This window comes from Hyperoodon ampullatus (assembly GCF_949752795.1).
Source record: "Hyperoodon ampullatus genome assembly, chromosome: 5".
NCBI lineage: Eukaryota > Metazoa > Chordata > Mammalia > Artiodactyla > Ziphiidae > Hyperoodon > Hyperoodon ampullatus.
In genome coordinates this window covers 57,504,579-57,526,310 of record NC_136918.1, presented here as the reverse complement: position 1 = coordinate 57,526,310, position 21,732 = coordinate 57,504,579, and the positions used below count along the sequence as shown (strand labels likewise).

Below are 21,732 nucleotides of genomic sequence, written 5' to 3'. Positions count from 1 at the left end.
CCAGGAAGACGAATAAGTGGGTGGTTGAGTGTGCCTGCTAGATCAGTGCTGTGGAGAGAGGGCAACAAGATATACCTGGGGAGAGCACATGCATCGGAGTGACCATTGGAGTCGTAGGAGTGGATGATAGCTTTGGGGATGGGGTAGAGCATAGGGAGAGTTTAGAGAAGGCTTGAGGGCAGAATCATGAAACAGGCTTACATTTATAGTGCAGCAGCAAGAAGAACCCATGAGGGACACACAGAAGTCATAGTCAGCGTGAGAAGGCAGAGCAGCAGCTTAGTTGACTATCCCGGATGTAGTCAGACAACTTCATCGTCTGGTCTCTGTCCCGTGTACACACACACGGTGTTTTTCTTGAGTTATACTGCAGAAGTGATAAAGTCTGTTTCTGAGGATCATGTGGCTCTAGAAAGATAAAAGCAATATTTATATGTATTGGTCCTTTCCTCCTGATTCAGCATTTATTAAGTGCTTAGCTCTTTACAGGTTTTAGAGCGGGGTAGACAGGGTTTTGTGTAAATAGTCACGATGTTAGGTGTAATATAGTCAGATTGTCATCTGAGAGGTCAGAAAGTCCAAAATGAGTCTCACTTGGCTAAAATCAAGGTATCGCCTGGGCTACATTCCTTTCTGGAGGCTCTGGGGGCAAATCTGTTTTCTCACCCTTTCCAGCTTCTAGAGGCTGCCTGCATTCCTTGGCCCACGACCCCTTCCACTCTCGTATCTCCTTCTCTGACTTTCCTGCCTCCCTCTTTTACTTACAAAGACCTGTTACTCATACTTGTTACTATATCAGGCCCACCCGGATAATCCAGGGTAGTCCCTGCTTCACAAGATCCTTCACTTAATCACATCTGCAGAGTCTCTTTTTACCTTGTAGGTTCCGGGGATTGGGATGCGGACATCTTGGGGGTTGGACATTACTCTGCCCACCATACCAACCCCTGGTCCCCACAAAAACCTCCTCTGCTGGATGACAGTCCACCCGTCCTTCCCAGCCCTGTTCGTTCTTCACACCATTATTCTCCCTTCTTTCCTCTCCTCCCCCCTCTGCCTGAATCTCATACTCGTGGTTGTGCCTTATTTATCTTTGTGGTTCTAGTACCTAGCACTGCCCTTGGCACACTGTGAACCCTTAACATGTATTTGGTAAATAAATGCGTGGCAGCCTGCAGTGGCTGTAGTGAGGTTCTGCCAGGTGAGACAGATACCTGACGGCTGGCCAGCATCGCACGAGGCTCAGCCAGCCTGGTGGGATGTGGGCGCGGCTGGGAGCCAGAGTGCAAGGCAGCAGCGTGCAGAGGAGGGTCCTGTGAGTTGGAGCCCAGCGTGGCCATTAACTGGCTCTGTGACCCTGAGCCACAGTTTCCTTACCTTTGAAAGGTCGGATAATAAATACCATGTGGGACTATCTGAAAAGTAAATTGTATGCTATTTATAGAGTCCTTGGAATGGAGTATTTTCCTAGAGTTTTTAGCATATCATTAGGCAAAAGGGAAACTCCCTGCTATACTCTGAAATGGGAAGGAGGGGCTGTTCATCTTCTAGGAAAAGAAACAGCTGCAGAAAGTTCGGCACACAATTGTCTAAAGGATTGCTGTTGTAAATTTTTTTTTCTTTCAGCTGCATCTGGTAACACCTCCAAATAAAACACATATACTTTTCTTCAAGGTTTTACGGATGGTTTGTTTTAGGTGTTAGAAACATTACTGAGGACTTGTAGATCCCAGTCATCTTTCTAGGACTTTGGGCACCTGAATCAAGCAAGTCACTTACTCTTCAGAAACCCAGATACTATAAATATCCAAATACTTAGCCATTAAATAAAACAGGGTACAAATATACAAGGTTTTTGTCCCGAGACTGTAACAATTAGGTGCCTTGGGGACTGTGCTCACACAGCCACTGCTGTACCAGAGAACTAAGCTGATATGATTCTAAGGGGTTTACGGATTAACCTCTGCTAGTACCAGCCAGCTCCAACCTCATGTGGTTTAATCTGCTCTGATGGTGGTGCTAGATGAAGTCTCCCACATACTGGGCTGTTTATTTTCAGGATGTAAATAAATGTAACTTGGAATTGTGGTTCTGCATTGTTTCTATCCGCTAATGTTCAGCTTGTAGAAACAATTGACTTGTTGGCTCCAGAAGTGAGTAAACTGACCTAAGAAGAACAACTGTCCCTGCAAGAAGCAATCCCTTGAATCATAAACAGCAGTAGATCTGGAAACAGATGTGAAGTTCTTAGCACTAAAGGAATTATAGTAACAGATGATTCTGAAATTCCTAGATCAGAGCATCCACTTCTTTGAATAATGTTCTCTTTGACCTTTTCCTTTTAAATTTTCCTTTATGTTATTATTTTTCATGATGGTACTTTAGAAGTGAAGCCAATATTTCTATGGTAATATTTTCTTAACATACTCCCTAAATTGGATCAGCAGACCTCCCACATAGTTAAATCCAAAGACAGACCAAATTTAGAAGCTACTAACTTACATAGAAATATTTTTGAACACGAGAGTAACAATTTAGTAACTTTATGAGAGTAAATGGTGTTTTTGATCCAAATAATGAATATCATTTGCATATAAGATAGTCTGAAAATTAAGACAGTAAAATTTCACAGAATAGTATTAAAATACTGGGATGAACAGGAGAGAAAGGGGAAAGGAGAAAGAGAGCTAAGGATTACATACGAAATAGGTACAAGATAATGCAGTCTTATCATTTGCGAATATGTGTATGCATATATATATGCTTTTAACTAGCAGCTGTTCTCAAGTTCAAATCTATATTTAATCAATACATAGACAAAAATGACTTCTACTCAGTGTGTAATCATTTAGAAGTAGATGGTTTTATGAGTCCTTCAAAGATACTTCAAAGCAGTTTAAGTAATTTCTATGCAGACTTAACACTAGTGCTGAAACAAATGTCACGTTGGATCTTGTCCAATAACTTTGTAACTAAAAATCACCACTTTTATCACCATTACAAAGGAGATTGATTTCTGTTTATGGTAGAATCGTTAAGCATCAGCAAGTCAGTTAGTTTTATGGCTTCTAAACTTCCTTTTTTGGATCCCAGCCATGACAGTCACTGTGATGGTCAGGTTAGCCATGCCCCATTTCAGTTCAGTGGTCACCACTGGTGAGAAAGTTTCACCAGAGAGAGAGAGAGAGACTGAATGAATGAAGGTGAAGCTTGTGTACGAATGCTGTCGCTCTGAAGTAGGCTTGAACCCAGCCTAGTTCCCAGAGTTCTGAATCTCTCATTAAAGTTATCACCTCCCTGGATGCTTGGCTTAACGGTATCTACTGCTGAGGATTCCCCTTTACATGACACTCTCTTGAAAGGCACCGTGTAATTTCCTGGCATCAACCTTGGAGTGGAAGTGAGTTCCAAGTTCTAACAGAGACAAAGCACTCTTTCAGAATTCCAATGCCTGAAGAAAGGAAACCTGAGGCCCAGGAGTCAGTGAGAGGGAGGGAGGGAGCGGGGAGCACAGGAGGGAACGGGCCTCTCAACTCTGGTAGTAATCTAGGTGGCAGGCTGCTCAGATCCAGGAAAGAATTCCCAGAAGCTGCCGTCCTTTGAAAATGATGCTGAGTTCTCCAAGTGCACTTCTGATAGGCTGGCTGATGGGAAGGATGCACTTGCACAGAGCTCTGTGTTCAGATGACAGTTGGCCTTCCTAAGGCTTGCTCAGGGAACCTCGGGGAAAGGTGAGCGTTATTTTAGTTGATGCTTCAGGTGTTGTACATCACTGTTGAGTTAAGTAATAATTTAACCAAGTCCTAAAGGAAAGACAGTAAATTCTTTTTTTTTTTTTTGGTTTGATTTACGTATATCATAAAATGATTATCACAACAGGTGCAGCTAACATCCGTCATCTCATATAGATGCAATATAAAGAAAGAAAAAAAGAAAAAATTTTCTTCTTGTGATAAGAACTCTTATTAAGAACTCTTAATAGCTGATGAAAAAAGTAGAGTTTAAAAGGATGTGAATTTATGGATACCTGTTCAGTATCTAAAGTGCTAGCATTTGACTGAGCTATTTTGAGATGTGGTGTTATTTCACACCACCATTCATAGAATCAGTGTTACTACACACTGTGCTCTTGGAATTGGGCCACGTATTACCTCAGTTGAATGTTCCTCTGTACCTAATCAGCATCTTTTTAAATTATAAACTGAACTCTTCATAGCAAAATATCTTGTTTTAAGTTAAAAATCAAATATAATATCCAGTATCTCAAGATTACTCATTAATGGTGTGTGAAGGAATTCAGCAAATACAATGGTGTATGTGGTAGAAATGCTGCCTTAAAATCTAATCAGGGGAACAACACACAGATAACCAGGTAAAGCAGAGTATAATGAAATGAGTGTCAAATACAGGTGCCCGCACAATGTGGTTGGAGCACAAAGAAAACAGTTGCTGATCCTGAGCAGGGAGTCAGGCAGCACCGTACAGAAACTTTTCCTGAATTGGCTTCAAGCTGCCATGGGCCCCTCTGTGCTCAGTGTATCTGCCGTGAGGCCCCTCACGCATCTCTTCATCAGGCAGAGGTCATATCTTAATCACCTTTGTGTCCACAGCCCCTCACAAGTTAAGGTATGAGGATTAAACGAATAAGCAAAGGCAGCATTTGAACTGGGTCCAAAGGAAGTTTGTTAAGGGCAGGAAAGTGGAAAAGTCCAGAGCTAAGTCTCAGGGGCATGCAAGGGGACGGCATGCTGAAGGGGGGTCACAGCCGTCACAGGAGGAGTAGGCAGAAGAGTTGCTGCTAGTCTGGAGCCATAGCAAGAAGGGTCGAGTTCAATTCTGTAACAGCGTCTCTCCAGGTTTTTTTTAAAGATGTGTAATGCTGGTCTGCCATCCACTGTGTTACCTGTATCAGAAACTCAGACTGTCTTATTCCCTTTGATTTTTATTTTTCATTCAACATTTACTAGGCAGCCACTACTCACAGTTGAATGTGACTTAGGCCTTTTCCTTAGGGAGTCACACGGTCCAGTGGGGAAGGTAGGCAAATGCTATTAACATGATTAGCAATGAGTAGAGATAGCAGCAAGGTGCTGTGGAACAGAGAGATGATAGGATATTTCAGGGAAGGCTACTTGGGGGTAGTGAGGCCAGCCTAGGGTCTTGAAGGATGAGTAGGAGTTTGACTAAATAATTGGTTAAATATATAATGATGCTGTATCTATATGGAACAGAAATGATATGGAGGGATCTCTGCTCAAAATGGAATGCATGATAGACTGAAAAGGGAAACTCAGTATTCATTTCCATATTAAATTCATGCTTTTAAATTAGCTTATATTTTAATACCCTTTATTTAGATCAGATAGTGACAAAAATAGAAGAAAAAAAGAGACTTAGTAGTTTAGACATCTCCATCCACAGCCTACTCTAATCTACAGCTATAAAGTCTTGTATGAACATTATGCTTTAATGTATGTTTTAACTCTCATTTTGTTTTAATGTTATCCAGACCAATATCTAGAGAGCAACAAAATAAACTTTAGAAAATTAGAACATTAAAATACATTGACAGATTTATTTTAAAGAATTAGACTGCATTAGATTAGGTTTCTCCAGAAACAGACTCTGAAACAAAGATTGGAAGGCAAATGGTGTAAGTGGGGAGGTGCCCCAGGAAGCACGGTTAGAGTAGAGACGTGAGATTGCAGAGGAGAAGCCAATACAGGGCCTGTTAATGAGCAGGTTACAGCTGCGCGCAGCTGGGGCTCAGTCCTGCCGAGGATGCCTGGGAGATAGTGTAAGAACGTGCTTCAGAGAAGCCCTAAATAAGAGGGAAAAGTTGGGGCGTTGAGAGTCCCAGACTCCTTTGTTCAAATGAAGCCTTGAGCGGAGGCTAAAGCGAAAGATAAAAGCAGAGCCTAGAGAGGTGAAACATCTCCACACATATTTCTGCCACCTGTCAGCCTGGGCCATGGTTCCGTTTCCACCACCCCCCGCCCCGTACTGGGTTTTCCCAGGAACCTGCAGGACTTTGGGGAGCGTGGTTTGAAAGGCCTCGGCTTTGCAGGAGAGTTCGACATCAAGCAAAGCTTGGAGGCCGCTGGAAAGTACCTGTGGATGTGGGTTGCTTCCACATAATATGATGGCCATCATGGGGATTATTGAAGTATCACGTTCAACTTTTTACCTTTAGAAAAATTCTCAAACGTGACATTATTTTTACTTTCTGGAGGACCAAGTGTGAATTGCATCAGACTTGGACATAAGTTTGCATAATAAGGACAGATGTTTTAGGAGCTGTAGTTTGGACATCAGGACTTTGACAAAAGAATGCCATATAGGATGGGTGGGGGGTTTTTTTGGTAATTAAAATAAATTTGTTTTTCTTGAGTTAAATCTGAGCCATTTTAATGCTACTACTAACAATCACAAAATGTTATGGGGAGAAGTGTAGTGTCTGATTCATGTTTTTCTTCCTCAGGTTTCTAATATTCAGGCAAGAACGGTTGTGTTGTCCTGGGCTCCCCCTGTTGGACTTTCGTGTGGACCCCACAGTGGTCTTTCCTTCCCCTACAGCTATGAGGTTGCTCTGTCAGACAAAGGACGAGATGGAAAATACAAGATAATTTACAGGTAGCGTATATTTCCATGTGTTTTTCTCAGCTGCCAACCTGTGAAATTGGTGTTACTAAGGAGAATAAAAAACAAAGGAAAAATTTAATGGCTTTGCAAATTTTCCTTTAAATAGTTCTTTTTAAGAATTAGTGATAATTGTAATGTCAAGAGTTAACTTTGTCCAGAGTAATTGCTAATCAGAAATGACTTTTATACAGCTATTTTGTGTTGGTCAAATATGTCACTTGGTTATGTTAGCTTGCCAGTGTAGTACTAAAGAAAATTTTCCATTAATGTTGTCAGAGCAAAAAGTGAGCATGCCTTTTAGTTTTTACATATATCATGCACTTCTATGATCACCTCTTTTTAGGCCCAGACCTTGTGCTAGTCTTGTTTTTCAAAATTCTACAATGTGGTTTCCATTTCACCCTCCTTCTTATCCTCTACAGTAGTTTTCCAGTCTGCAGAAAAGCTTTTCATTCGGAGGCTATCTTAAATCGTCAGAAGTTTAGCACACCGAATTAGGGATTATCCCCTTCCACTTTATGGACTCTCAGATATTAACCATTTAAGTGATTTATAGCTGTGTTCTAAATGTGGTAAAAAATTTTTAGGGTCAAATCTTTTCTCTTTTGTAATTGCTGGCACTGCTCAGATTTGCAGAGTAGGAAATCAGAAGTCATCTTGTTCTAACTACTTGTTTGACCTCTCTGTGACTGGCCCTGGGAACTACTGCCCAAGCCCAGTGTAACATGGTCACACAAAGCCCACCTCTTCCTCTGCCAGAGAAGCTGCTTTTCTCTTCTGTTTCCCTGCTGCAGACCTCGCATCTCCCTAGCCCCATTCCTAATTCTTAACTTGCTCCAGGGACTTGTCTTTTTCTGGACAAAGAAAAGGGGGAAAGAGAGACAGAGGGAAGCCCTTTAGTCACTCTCTCCTGTTGCCGCCCCGTAGGGCTCTGTCCTCTCTTCCTGGACTCCTACAAGAGTCTCCTCAGGCTCCTCCAGCACCCACTCTTGCTCTCCTCCCATCCAGCCTCCACGCTGCAAAAACAGAAGTCAGGCCAAGTCACCCCCCTGTGGGAACACTACAGTGCTTTTTCACTGTGCTTAGAATGTAGTCCTAACCCCTTCCTCTGGCTCACAACCATTGGGTTCTATTTTGAAAAGTCAGAATTGGTAGTGACCTTAGCAAAATATAGAGCACCATTTCCCCCAGCCCACCAAGAAACACTTAGATTCTATCAATGCATGATGGTCATTGGTGGCAGGAGCTAGAGTCCCAAGTGCCCAGTGAGGCAGGCAGGTAACATAAGTGAGGAAGTATGAAGCTTGGGAATGAGGTGAACGGTGAAGGTGAACGGGAACACTCCTGTCTTCATCAAGAAAGGAGCAACTGGGGCTTCCCTGGTGGCGCAGTGGTTGGGAGTCCGCCTGCCGATGCAGGGGACACGGGTTCGTGCCCCGGTCCGGGAAGATCCCACATGCCGCGGAGCGGCTGGGCCCGTGAGCCATGGCCGCTGAGCCTGCGCGTCCGGAGCCTGTGCTCCGCAGCGGGAGAGGCCACAACAGTGAGAGGCCTGCGTACTGCAAAAAAAAAAAAAAAAAAAGAAAGGAGCAGCTGGCAGTCACCTAAAGTAGGTTGTTGCATAAGGGAATGTAGGCCTGGATTTGCTGATTCCTTGGAATTTTTTTTAAAGGAAATGCTAAAAATCTGAATTGTTATGTAAACCTTCCTAATGTTAAACTAATTCAGCAAATTCAAAAAACTTCAAAGATAAAGTGCAAGCCAAACAACATAACTGCATGCAGGGTGTGGACATTGGCCTCCAGTTTGCAACTTTAAAAAAGTATTTTTATTTAAATAATTTCAAACTTATAAAGTGTTACAGAAATAAAGAGATCAAGGAATATGTGCATATCCTTTACCCAGATTCACATATTATTAACTTTTTACCCTATTTGCTTTACTATTTGATTTTCTCTCTTGCCTTTTCTCTCTTAATCTTTTCCTATTAGTTTTATACATCATGGTCCTTTACTGCTAAATACTGCAGGGTGTTTCCTAAGATGTTTTCTTAAATAGCTACAATACCATTACTTCATGACTTTACATCAATACCATACTTTTATCCAATCTATCGTCCACATTCCAGTTTTGTCAGTTGATTAAATAATGTCTTCGGTAGCATTTTTCTTCCCCTTGTAGGACAAGATCCATTCTAGGGTCAGATACAGCAGTTGGTTGTCATGTCTCTGTAGCTTTCTTTAATTTGGAGCACTTCCACAGTATTTCATTGTCCTTTATCACACTGACTTTTTTTTTCCCAATCTTCTGTTTTAATAATGAAAACTGACATGTATACATACTTTTTCAAAAACAAACATGTTAAATGTCACTAGCAGGGCAATAAGTTAAAAAAATTTTTTTTAATTATGGCTATGGCTAAATTTCAAACATACAGAAACATAGAGAAGATACTACAATGAACCCCCAGATAACCATCACTCAAATTTAACAATTATCAAGATTTTGCCACATTTGCATCATATCCCCTTTATTACTATTATTATTGTTGTTGTTGTAGTTATTGTAGCATTTGGTAGCAACTCACAGATAACACATCAGTTACTCCTACATAGTTCAATATGGATCAACATAGATATTTTTTTACGTAACTGCAATGTCATTAACATCTAGGAAAACTGACAATAATTATACCAGGCATCATTTAATACCTTGGTCATATTCACATTTTCCCAGTTGTCTCAAAAATGTGTTTTAATATTGATTTCTTCTTCTGGGAATACAAATGAAGTTTACTCATTGCATGGGATTGTTAGGTCTCATAAATCTATTTAAGTCTAGAATAGTCTCCCTTTCATCCTTTATTTTTTTGGAAATGGAATAGCTACTTTATATTTTAAATTTTAATTAAAAAATTTTATTGACGTACAGTTGGCATACAATATAGTTTTCAGGTGTATCTCCCACCTTTTTAAAAATTCTTGATCAGTTGCAAAAAGTGAATCACTTTTTTTACCAATCTGAATTTGTGGTATCCTTTAACTTAATCTTCCTCCCCCTTATTTCTTATAAGTGGATAGTTAGTTCTGGAGCTTGATCAGATGCAGATTTAACATTTGTGGGAGGCTTTCATCAAGGTAGTGCTATGTACTTCCTCTTCCAGCACATTGGGAAGCAACAGTGTTTGGTGGCCTCACTGTGATTAAATCGTTTGGGAATTATCCAATGCCCTTTTTAAAAATCTTATTTATTTATTTGAAATATAGTTGACATACAGTATTAGTTTCAGGTATGCTACATAGTGATTCAAAATTTTTATAGATTACACTCCATTTAAAGTTATTATAGGCTTTCCCTGGTGGCTCACTAGTTAAGAATCCGCCTGCCAATGCAGGGGACACGGGTTTGAACCCTGGTCCGGGAAGATCCCACATGCCGCGGAGCAGCTAAGCCCGTGTGCCACAGCTACTGAGCCCATGTGCTACAGTTACTGAAGCCCGCGCGCCTAGAGCCCATGCTCCTCAACAAGAGAAGCCACCGCAGTGAGAACCCACGCGCCGCAACTAGAGGAAACCCACGTGCAGCAACGAAGACCCAACACAGTCAAAAATTAATTAATTAATTAAAAATATAAATAAAGTTATTATAAAATATTGGCTGTATTCCCTGTGCTGTGTATTACATCCTTGTAGCTTATTTACTTTATACATAGTAGTTTGTACTTCTCAATCCCCTACCCATATCTTGCCCCTCCCCAGTTCGCTCTCCCCACTGGTACCTACTAGTTTGTTCTCTATATCTGTGAGACTGTTTCTGTTTTGTTATATTCATTTGTCTGTTTTATTTTTTAGATACCACATATAAGTGCTAGCATACAGTGTTTGTCTTTGTCTGACTTATTTCACTAAGCATAATACCCTCCAGGTCCATCCGTGTTGTTACACATGGCAGAATTTCATTCTTTTTTGTGGCTGGGTAGATACTGACATTTGTGAAGATTACAGTTATGCCCCCCCACACCCCTCTCACGTTTAAAAATTTTTTTAATGGGAACATTACTTATTTTCTGGAATGTTGGTGGTTTCCTTATGATTAAGTCAAGGTTCTGTTGCAGCTTCTGGTCAAATAAATGGTTTTATTTTGTGTAAGAGAGCTATTTATTGGCATGCATCTGTAAGAGAGCTGTTTATTAGTATTGATATGTGAGGGAAGTAGATTGAGGTTTCTTGAAGAGAGTTGAGAAGTTGAAGCTATTGGGGTTCTTGCCAGGACAAGTCTGGGAGCCACCTTCAGTTGACAGCTGGTGCTGTTATTCACACGTACGTTTATCTAGGTATCTTTCTGTTCAGCTTGCTTCCTTATTTTTATGTAGTCATTTTGAAGAAGTGGTAAGATATTTTGGAATTTTATTCACAAGTTAGCCTTGCCATTTTCCAGATCCAGAATGACACCATTTCAAGGAATCTCATTTACTAGTCCAGAAAAATGATAATACCAAGCAGGACTGACTTATTTCTGACTTAAGGTGGAAGTAGAAATAATAGTTCTTGAATCGCTGTTGGTACCTGACTGTGAGACCCAAATCCAAAAGCTGTTTTATTTTTGAAACTGGTATCATTGACTAAGAAATGATTTTTCATTGCAGCGGAGAAGAATTAGAATGTAACCTGAAAGATCTTAGACCAGCAACCGATTATCATGTGAGGTGAGTATTGGGGAATTCAGATTGCTAAAATAAATAATATGCTCCTTTTTAAAAGTGTTTGGTTAACAGCACTTGCCTAACTAAAAGTGTCAGTACCTTTGCTCATCATTCATTCCTTGATGTCCTACACTTGAGAGCACAGAGATTGGGAGTCCACAGAAGTGCTCTGGTAACAGAAAAGTAGATGATACCCTGAACAGAATTTAAAAATTATTTTTGCGAAGTAATTTTTATTTTACATAGTCTTCTAAGATCCGTTGGAATGCGTGGTTTCATATATCATATTTTTTTCTATAAAGCAATCATTTTTTACCATGGGTATATCTGTTATTATAGACCTTCCATGTAAACTATATGTTCAGCCAATATGACTAAATAAAGTCCTTCCCATGTTTCAAGTTTGGACCTAAAAGGCAATACGTTTTGAAATAAGTAATGCAAATATCAAAATTATCTCTAGCAAGAGCTAATGCAGTTTGCCGAAACAACTCACATAGTTTGCTACCGAGTCTGAACTCTCTACCATGACTGCTCTGGAAGGCAGGGATAGCTGATCTCAGGGAGAGACCTGGCCAACCACAGACCTGCGAGGACGAAAGTATCATCTAAATGTTTACAGAGCTCATCTGATTACTCAAAGATACATCCATACATCCATCTGCAAACAGGCAGATTTTTTAATCTGAATGTGATCCATAATATCGTCTAAATTTTCATTTTAATTTAAACTTTCATTTTATTTAATTTTTAATTTGATCAGAAATTCTCATTTTATCTAATAGGGTGAAAAACAACAAATTCTCCTTTCTTCAATTATATATGTGTATATCAAGATTATGTAATAAAATTGCAAGCATCAAGCACACACCCTTTATTACACTTTCCAAAGGTTAATTCACACCACACATTCCCTTTGTGGTGGAGTAGAGGCAGGGTAGCCTAGCAAGAAGAGCATATGTTAATTATTAGGAAGCTTGAGGTCTAGTCTGGTTCTGCCCATCAATTGACTGTTTTAACTTTGGTCAATCACAGAGAATCCATGCCACAATTTTCTCAGTAACAAAAGTAAGGAAAGTAGTGGTGTGTTCAGATTATAATATCTTATTAGCTGCACAAGTGTTTAAAACTATGTTTAAAGCAATACATAAAAGAGCAAGGTTTTTATATTCAGTCATAAAGTGTATATCTGCTCAGCTATTGTTTTGTTTAGATGAACTCTGTTGCAACCATCTTTTCCTATTTGCATCAAAACTTTTGGATTTTGAGTGAATTAGCTTTAGCCCAAACATATTGAACTTTTCACACCGTCTGTACAAACAAAAAAATTTGTATAACTTGTGAAGCTGAGATGGTAATAGTTTAACCATTCTTTGAAATGGTCGATTTAATAGCAAACCAGAAAATGTAACACAACATAGGGAGTCCTGTAAATGTTCTCCATTAGACGTTGTTAACATGTGTTTCCTTTTTTCTCTTTTACTGTTCATTGTCATTGCTTTACTAAAGGTTTACTTTATTAATTTTCTTCTGCTCATCCATGAGTTGACAATAACTTTAAAAAAATTTTTAAATGTCACAGTCTGCCCTTTATTTACTGTCCTATCTGTTGTGTTGCCCTTTGTATCTTTTTAACGCCTCTTACAAAGGGTAAACTTGAGAATACTTGCTCATTAATTGTTTTTACGTATCTTATGAACACCTTAAACTTCTGGACAGATAAAAGGAATAATTAATGGATTCCCCAAAGACATAGGAGCATGAGGTAGTTACCATCTAGAGGCCTTGGGTCCAAGACTTCCTCCTAACACATCGGGGATCCCACCCTTGTGACATATATATATATATATATATATATACACACACACACACACACATATATATATATATATATATTTTTTTTTTCTGGTACGCAGGCCTCTCACTGTTGTGGCCTCTCCTGTTGCAGAGCACAGGCTCTGGACGCGCAGGCTCAGCGGCCATGGTTCATGGGCCCAGCCGCTCCGCGGCATGTGGGATCTTCCCGGACCAGGGCACGAACCTGCATCCCCTGCACTGGCAGGTGGACTCTCAACCACTGCGCCACCAGTGAAGCCCCCTTGTGACATATTTGACACTTGTGTGACACCACACATAAACAGCCTAAGGAACCACCAGCTGTTATTTGGTCTAGTGCTCTGCTGGCCAGAGAGATGGAAAATTCTCCGTCTCTTTGATCCTGATTTCTTTACATTTTTATACAGCAGGTTCTCATTAGTTATCTATTTTATACACATCAGTGTATACATGTCAATCCCAATCTCCCTATTATTCACACCACCACCACCACCACCCTGCCGCTTTCCCCCATTGGTGTCCATACGTTTGTTCTCTACATCTGTGTCTATTTCTGCCTTGCACACCTGTTCATCTGTACCATTTTTCTAGATTCCACATACATGAATTAATATATTTGTTTTTCTCTTTCTGACTTACTTCACTCTGTATGACAGTCTCTAGGTCCATCCACGTCTCTACAAATGACCCAATTTCATTCCTTTTTATGGCTGAGTAATATTCCATTGTATATATGCACCACATCTTCTTTATCCATTCGTCTGTTGATGGGCATTTAGGTTGCTTCCGTGACCTGGCTATCATAAATAGTGCTGCAGTGAACATCAGGGTGCATGTGTCTTTTTGTTTTTTGTTTTTTCCACATCTTTATTGGAGTATAAATGCTTTACAATGTTGTGTTAGTTTCTACTGTACAACAAAGTGAATCAGCTATATGTATACATATATCCCCATATCCCCTCCCTCTTGAGCCTCCTGCCCCCCACCCTCCCTATCCCACCCCTCTAGGTCGTCACAAAGCACCAAGCTGATCTCCCTGTGCTATGCGGCTGCTTCCCACTAGCCATCCATTTTACATTTGGTAGTGTATATATGTCAGTGCTACTCTCTTATTTCATCCAAGCTTCCCCTTCACCCCCATGCCCTCAACTCCGTTCTCCATGTCTGCATCTTTATTACTGCCCTGCCACTAGGTTTATCAGTACCATTTTTTAAAATGCCATATATATGCATTAGCCAACGATATTTGTTTTTCTTTCTGACTTCACTCTGTATGACAGATTCTACGTCCATCCACCTGACTACAAATAACCCAATTTTGTTCCTTTTTATGGCTGAGTAATATTCCACTGTATATGTGTGCCACATTTTCTTTATCTAGTCATCTGTTGATGGATATTTAGGTTGCTTCCATGTCTGGCTCTTGTAAATAGTGCTGCAATGAACATTGTTGTACATATATCTTTTTGAATTATGGTTTTCCCAGCGTATATGCCCAGTAGTGGGATTGCTAGGTCATACGGTAATTCTATTTTTAGTTTTTTAAGGAATCTCCATAGTGGCTGTATCAATTTACATTCCCACCAACAGTGCAAGAGGGTTCCCTTTTCTCCACACCCTCTCCAGCATTTGTTGTTTGTAGAGTTTCTGATGATACCCATTCTAACCGGTGTGAGGTGATACCTCATTGCAGTTTTGATTTGCATTTCTCTAATAATTAGTGATATTGAGCAGGTTTCATGTGCCTCTTGGCCATCTGTATGTCTTCTTTGGAGAAATGTCTATTTAGGTCTTCTGCCCATTTCTTGATTGGGTTGTGTTTTTTTTTTTATTTTGAGCTGCATGAGCTGTTTATGTATTTTGGACATTAATCCTTTGTCTGTTGATTTGTTTGCAAATATTTTCTCCCATTCTGAGTTTCCTTTAGTTTCCTTTGCTGTGCAAAAGCTTTTAAGTTTCATTAGGTCCCATTAGTTTATTTTTGTTTTTATTTCCGTTACTCTAGGGGGTGGGTCAAAAAAGATCTTGCTGTGATTTATGTCAAAGACTGTTCTTCCTATGTATACCTCTAAGTTTTATAGTGTCTGGACTTACATTTAGGTCTTTAATCCATTTTGGGTTTATTTTTGTGTATGGTATTAGGGAGTGTTCTAATTTCATTCTTTTCCCAGCACCGTTTATTGAAGAGACTGTCTTTTCTCCATTGTATATCCTTACCTCCTTTGTCATAGATTAGTTGACCATAGCTGTGTGGGTTTACCTCTGGGCTTTCTATCCTTTCCCTTGATCTGTATTTCTGTTTTTGTGCCAGTACCATATTGTCTTGATTACTGTAGCTTTGTAGTATAGTCTGAAGTCAGGGAGTCTGATTTCTACACCTCCATTTTTTTCCCTCAAGATTGCTTTGGCTATTTGGGGTCTTTTGTGTCTCCATACAAATTTTAAGGTTTTTTGTTCTAGTTCTGTAAAAAATGCCATTGGTAATTTGTTAGGGATTGCATTGAACCTGTAGATTGCTTTGTGTAGTATCGTCATTTTCACAATATTCATTCTTCCAATCCAAGAACATGGTATATCTCTCCATCTGTTTGTGTCATCTTTGATTTCTTTCACCAGTGTCTTATAGTTTTCTTAGTACAGACCTTTTACCCCCTTAAGTAGGTTTATTCCTAGGTATTTTATTCTTTTTGTTGCAGTGGTGAATGGGATTGTTTCCTGACTTTCTTTCTGATCTTTTGTTGTTAGTGTATAGGGATGCAAGAGATTTCTGTGCAGTAATTTTGTATCCTGCTACTTTACCAGATTTATTGATTAGCTCTAGTAGTGTTCTGGTGGCATTGTTAGGATTTTCTATGTATAGTATCATGTCATCTGCAAACAGTGACAGTTTTACTTCTTCTTTTCCAATTTCGATTCCTTTTATTTCTTTTTCTTCTCTGATTGCCATGGCTAAAACTTCCAGAACTATGCAGAATAATAGTGGCGAGAGTGGACATCCTTGTCTTGTTCCTGATCTTAGAGGAAATGCTTTCAGTTTTTCACCATTGAGAATGATGTTTGCTGTTGGTTTGTCATATACAGCCTTTATTATGTTGAGGTAGGTTTCCTCTGTGACCACTTGCTGGAGAGTTTTTATCATAAATGGGTGTTGAATTTTGTCAGAAGCTTTTTCTTCATCTATTGAGATGATCGTATGGTTTTTATTCTTCAATTTGTTAATGTGGTGTATCACATTGATTTGCATATAGTGAAGATCCCTTGCATCCCTGGGATAAATCACACTTGATCATGATGTATGATCCTTTTAATGTGTTGTTGGATTCTGTTTGCTAGTATTTTGTTGAGGACTTTTGCATCTATATTCATCAGTGATATTGGTCTATAATTTTGTTTTTTTGTAGTATCTTTGTCTGGTTTTGGTATCAGGGTGATGGTGGCCTTGTAGAATGAGTTTCGGAGTGTTCCTTCCTCTGCAGTTTTTTGGAAGAGTTTGAGAAGGGTGGGTGTTAGCTCTTCTCTAAATGTTTGATAGAATTCACCTGTGAAGCCATCTGGTCATGGACTTCTGTTTGTTGGAAGATTTTTAATCACAGTTTCAATTTCATTACTTGTGATTGTTCTGTTCATATTTTCTGTTTCTTCCTGGTTCAGTCTTGGAAGGTTATACCTTTCTAAAAATTTGTCCATTTCTTCCACATTGTCCATTTTATTGGCATAGAGTTTCTTGTAGTAGTCTCTCAGGATGCTTTGTATTTCTGCAGTGTCTGTTGTAACTTCTCCTTTTTCATTTCTAATTTTATTGATTTGAGTCCTCTCCCTCTTTTTTTTGATGAGTCTGGCTAAAGGTTTATCAATTTTGTTTATCTTCTCAAAGAACCAGCTTTTAGTTTTATTGATCTTTGCTATTGTTTTCTTTGTTTCTTTTTCATTTATTTCTGCTCTGATCTTTATGTTTTCTTGCCCTCTGCTAACTTTGGGTTTTGTTTGTTCTTCTTTCTCTAGTTCTTTTAGGTGTAAGGTTAGATTGTTTATTTGAGATTTTTCTTATTTCTTGAGGTAGGATTGTATTGCTATAAACTTCCCTCTTAGAACTGCTTTTGCTGCATCCCATAGGTTTTAGATCATCGTGTTTTCATTGTCATTTGTCTCTAAGTATTTTTTTGATTTCCTCTTTGATTTCTTGAGTGATCTCTTGGTTATTTAGTAACGTATTGTTTAGCCTCCATGTGTTTGTGTTTTTTACATTTTTCCCCCTGTAATTTATTTCTACTCTCACAGCATTGTGGTCAGAAAAGATGCTTGATGTGATTTCAATTTTCTTAAATTTACCGAGGCTTGATTTGTGACCCCAGATGTGATCTATCCTGGAGAATGTTCTGTATACACTTGAGAGGAAAGTGTATTTTGTTGTTTTTGGATGGAATGTCCTATAAATATCAATTAAATCTATCCTGGTCTGTTGTGTCATTTAAAGCTTGAGTTTCCTTATTAATTTTCTGTCTTGATGATCTGTCCATTGGTGCAAGTGAGGTGTTAAATTCCCCCACTGTTACTGTGTTACTGCCGATTTCCTCTTTTATAGCTGTTAGCAGTTGCCTTATATGTTGAGGTACTCCTATGTTGGGTGTGTATGCATTTGTAATTGTTATATCTTCTTCTTGGATTGATCCATTGATCATTATGTTGTGTCCTTCCTTGTCTCTTGTAACATTCTTTATTTTAAAGTCTATTCTATCTGATATGAGAATTGCTACTCCAGCTTTCTTTTGATTTCCTTTTTCATGGAATATCTTTTTCCGTCCCCTCACTTTCAGTCTGTCTGTGTCCCCAGGTCTGAAGTAGGTCTCTTGTAGACAGCACATATATGGGTGTTGTTTTTGTATCCATTCAGCAAGCCTGTCTTTTGGTTGGAATATTTAATCCATTCATGTTTAAGGTAATTATCGATATATATGTTCCTATGACCATTTTCTTAATTGTTTTGGGTTTGTTTTTGTAGGTCCTTTTCTTCTCTTGTGTTTCCCACTTAGAGAAGTTCCTTTAGCATTTGTTGTAGAGCTGGTTTGGTGGTGCTGAATTCTCTTAGCTTTTGCTTGTCTGTAAAGCTTTTGATTTCTCTGTTGAATCTGAATGAGATCCTTGCTGGGTAGAGTAATCTTGGTTGTAGGTTCTTCCCTTTTATCACTTTAAATATGTCATGCCACTCCCTTCTGGCTTGTAGAGTTTCTGCTGAGAAATCACAGTTAACCTTATGGGAGTTCCCTTGTATATTGTTTGTCATTTTTCCCTTGTTGCTTTTAATAATTTTTCTTTGTCTTTAATTTTTGTCAGTTTGATTACTTTGTGTCTCGGCATGTTTCTCCGTGGGTTTATCCTGTGCTTCCTGGACTTGGGTGGCTATTTGCTCTCCCATGTTAGGGATGTTTCTGACTATAATCTCTTCAAATATTTTCTCAGGTCCTTTCTCTTTTCTCCTTCTGGGACGCATTATAGATGCGACTCTTGGTGTGTTTAATGTTTTCCCAGAGGTCTCTTAGGCTGTATTCATTTCTTTTCATTCTTTTTTCTTTATTCTGTTCTGCGGCAGTGAATTCCACCGTTCTGTCTTCCTGGTCACTTATCCGTTCTTCTGCCTCAGTTATTCTGCTATTGATTCCTTCTAGTATATTTTTCATTTCAGTTGTTGTATTGTTCATCTCTGTTTGTTCTTTAATTCTTCTAGGTCTTTGTTAAACATTTTTTACATCTTCTCAATCTTTGCCTCCATTCTTTTTCTGAGGTCCTGGATCATCTTCACCATCATTATTCTGAATTCTTTTTTCTGGGAGGTTACCTATCTCCACTTCATTTAATTGTTTTTCTGGGTTTTATCTTGTTCCTTCATCTGGTACATAGTCCCCTGCCTTTTCATTTTGTCTATCTTTCAATGTGGTTTTTGTTCCACAGGCTGCAGGATTGTAGTTCTTCTTGCTTCTGCTGTCTGCCCTCTGGTGGATGAGGCTATCTAAGAGGCTTGTGCAAGCTTCCTGCTGGAAGGCACTGGTGGTCGGTAGAGCTGGGTGTTGCTCTGGTGGGCAGAGCTCAGTAAAACTTTAATCCACTTGTCTGCTGATGGGTGGGGCTAAGTTCCCTCCCTGTTGGTTGTTTGGTCTGAGGCGACCCAACACTGGAGCCTACCCTGGCTCTTTGGTGGGGCTAATGTTGGACTCTGGGAGGGCTTACACCAAGGAGTACTCCCCAGAACTTCTGCTGCCAGTGTGCTTGTCCCCACGGTGAGCCACAGCTGCCCCCTGCCTCTGCAGGATGCCCTCCAACACTGGCAGGTAAGTCTTGTTCTGTCACCTGTGGGGTCACTACTTCTTTCCCCTGGGTCCTGGTGCACACTCTCCTTTGCGTGTGCCATCCAAGAGTGGAGTCTCTGTTTACCCCAGTCCTGTTGAAGCCCTGTAATGAAATCCCTGTAGCCTTCAAAGTCTGATTCTCTGGGAATTCCTCCTCCCATTGCCAGACCCCCTGGTTGGGAAGCCTGACATGGGGCCAGAACCTTCACTCTAGTGCGTGAACTTCTGTGGTATAATTGTTCTCCAGTTTGTGAGTCACCCACCCGGCGGTTATGATTTTATTGTGATTGCACCCCTCCTACCATCTCATTGCGGCTTCTCCTTTGTCTTTGGATGTAGGGTATCTTTTTTGGTGAGTGCCGGTGTCTTCCTGTCGATGATTGTTCAGCAGTTACTTGTGATTCCGGTGCTCTCTCAAGAGGGAGTGAGCACATGTCCTTCTACTGCGCCATCTTCCAGAACACATCGCTTTTAGTATTTTTAAAAAATTCTTTCCTAAGAAAAATGTCTGCAGTCCCAATTGTAGTTACTTTGCTCTGGCTATTCCACAGTCCATATAGATCATTCATTCTCTTTCCTTATACAGCCTTCCATTTTTCAAGCTAGAGAATACTCTTAACACTTCCACCCCCTATGTAGAGTCAGTCTCTTCTGCCTTGAATTGCTTTGGGAGGCAGCTTGATGACATAGTAGGCAGACCTTGGAATTTGGAATTAATGACTCAGGCACTTACTGAGGGTATGTGATTAGGCAAGCCATGTAAGCTTCAATGTCCTTGTTTTCTCATTTGTAAAATGAGGATAATAACGATACCAGCCTCAGAAAGATGGTGTGAGAGCAAATGAAATATATGTGCAAATCTATTATAAATCTGTAACACCTATAAATGTTGTTTTGTTTTTCCAAAGTGGTTGCAGATTTTCCACACTAAAAATAAAAAGGACTTCATTATGAAGTTTGACAATACCACTCATTATTTTATTGAGATAAAGATATATCACAATTGGAACTGAAAAAAGCAGACCAAAAATCTCTTTTTATGATGCAGTTAACATTCTCAAAATCTTAGTTCCAGGAATGTAAGCTTTTATCAACACAGTAGCCTCAAATATCATTTTAAATTTAATAGTCACCTATAAGGCCTCAAAAAGCTACATGGAAATATTTCCTCACTTTTCCACAACAGAAGCTCCAAATGAATTCCATTACTGTACAGCTGCAAAACGAACAATTATATTTATTACCGTTTTCATTTATTTGTACATTACCAATTTAGAAAATGTCACCTTATAGGAAGTCTAGAGAGCCAATCATGAAAACAGATGTTTCTTTTAGCAGTGCCAAGCAGGCTGTATTCTCCTTCTAGTTGTTAATAGTGCACATTTTGACAAAGGCCTGCAGAAGTCTCTGTTCAAATCACTCTTCCGTAGAGTGAAAGGTTTCTTTCTCAGGTCAGGTACTGACATCTCACCTAGGGCTCCTTTCTTGTTGCTTTTGGTTTTGCTATTCTGATTTCATCCCCTTCACACTGCTTGCTTGATATCTTTATGGAATTCTTTTTCTCATTTTCAGTTTTTTCCTCCCTCATGTTAGTGAGTATTGTCTGAGTTCACCAGTCAGATACACAACCATTTTTTAAAGTAGCAGCCTCTCAGTCATGGAGTTCTGTCATTGAACTGTATAGTGCTTGGCATCAGTTCCTAGGCAAGAATAGCTCTTGAATTCTACTTGCCATCACCTCAGTGTTATTGGGAATAATTTATTAAGAGACCAGCAGCATCCTTGAGATGGTGCTCTAGGTTATGTGTCTGTAGCTGTTCAGATTGGCGCTTGCTATGCCCTTTAGTCCAAATTCCACATTGAAAATTGTATCCTGAGACATTTCAGGTTTTAAAGATTATTTTCCTCACTTTTTGCTATGTATTTTCGTGTCATTGCTCCAGATCTATCCAACCACTTTTTTTTTTCTCCTAGTGATTGAGGAAAGTAATTCCTCTATTATGTTGATTTAAAAAATTTAGGTGTTGGGTCCTGGGTTATTTTTATTGAAGTCATCACTTTTATATTAGTTACCCAGTTCTTACACAGATTGCTTTTTTTGGTTTAATGTTGGTTGAATGTTTAAAAGGAATCAATTTGTAATTGTCAAAGTGTATTTATTCAGTGTTTCCATATAGGGTATTGTGTTATGGAATGACGCCACCAATGCAG

General features: G+C 39.4%; 1 protein-coding gene across 1 annotated transcript in view; it reads left to right on the top strand.

Annotated features, from left to right (window-relative positions):
* Positions 1-21,732, top strand: part of FNDC3B (fibronectin type III domain containing 3B) — a gene marked incomplete at both ends in the record, with an annotated part of 281,051 nt that overhangs the window by 180,038 nt on the left and 79,281 nt on the right. Inside the window, 2 exons of the mRNA XM_079704135.1 lie at positions 6,482-6,633; positions 11,288-11,347. Of these exons, the coding sequence (XP_079560261.1) occupies positions 6,482-6,633; positions 11,288-11,347 (212 nt within the window). The remainder of the gene's footprint in view (positions 1-6,481; positions 6,634-11,287; positions 11,348-21,732) is intronic.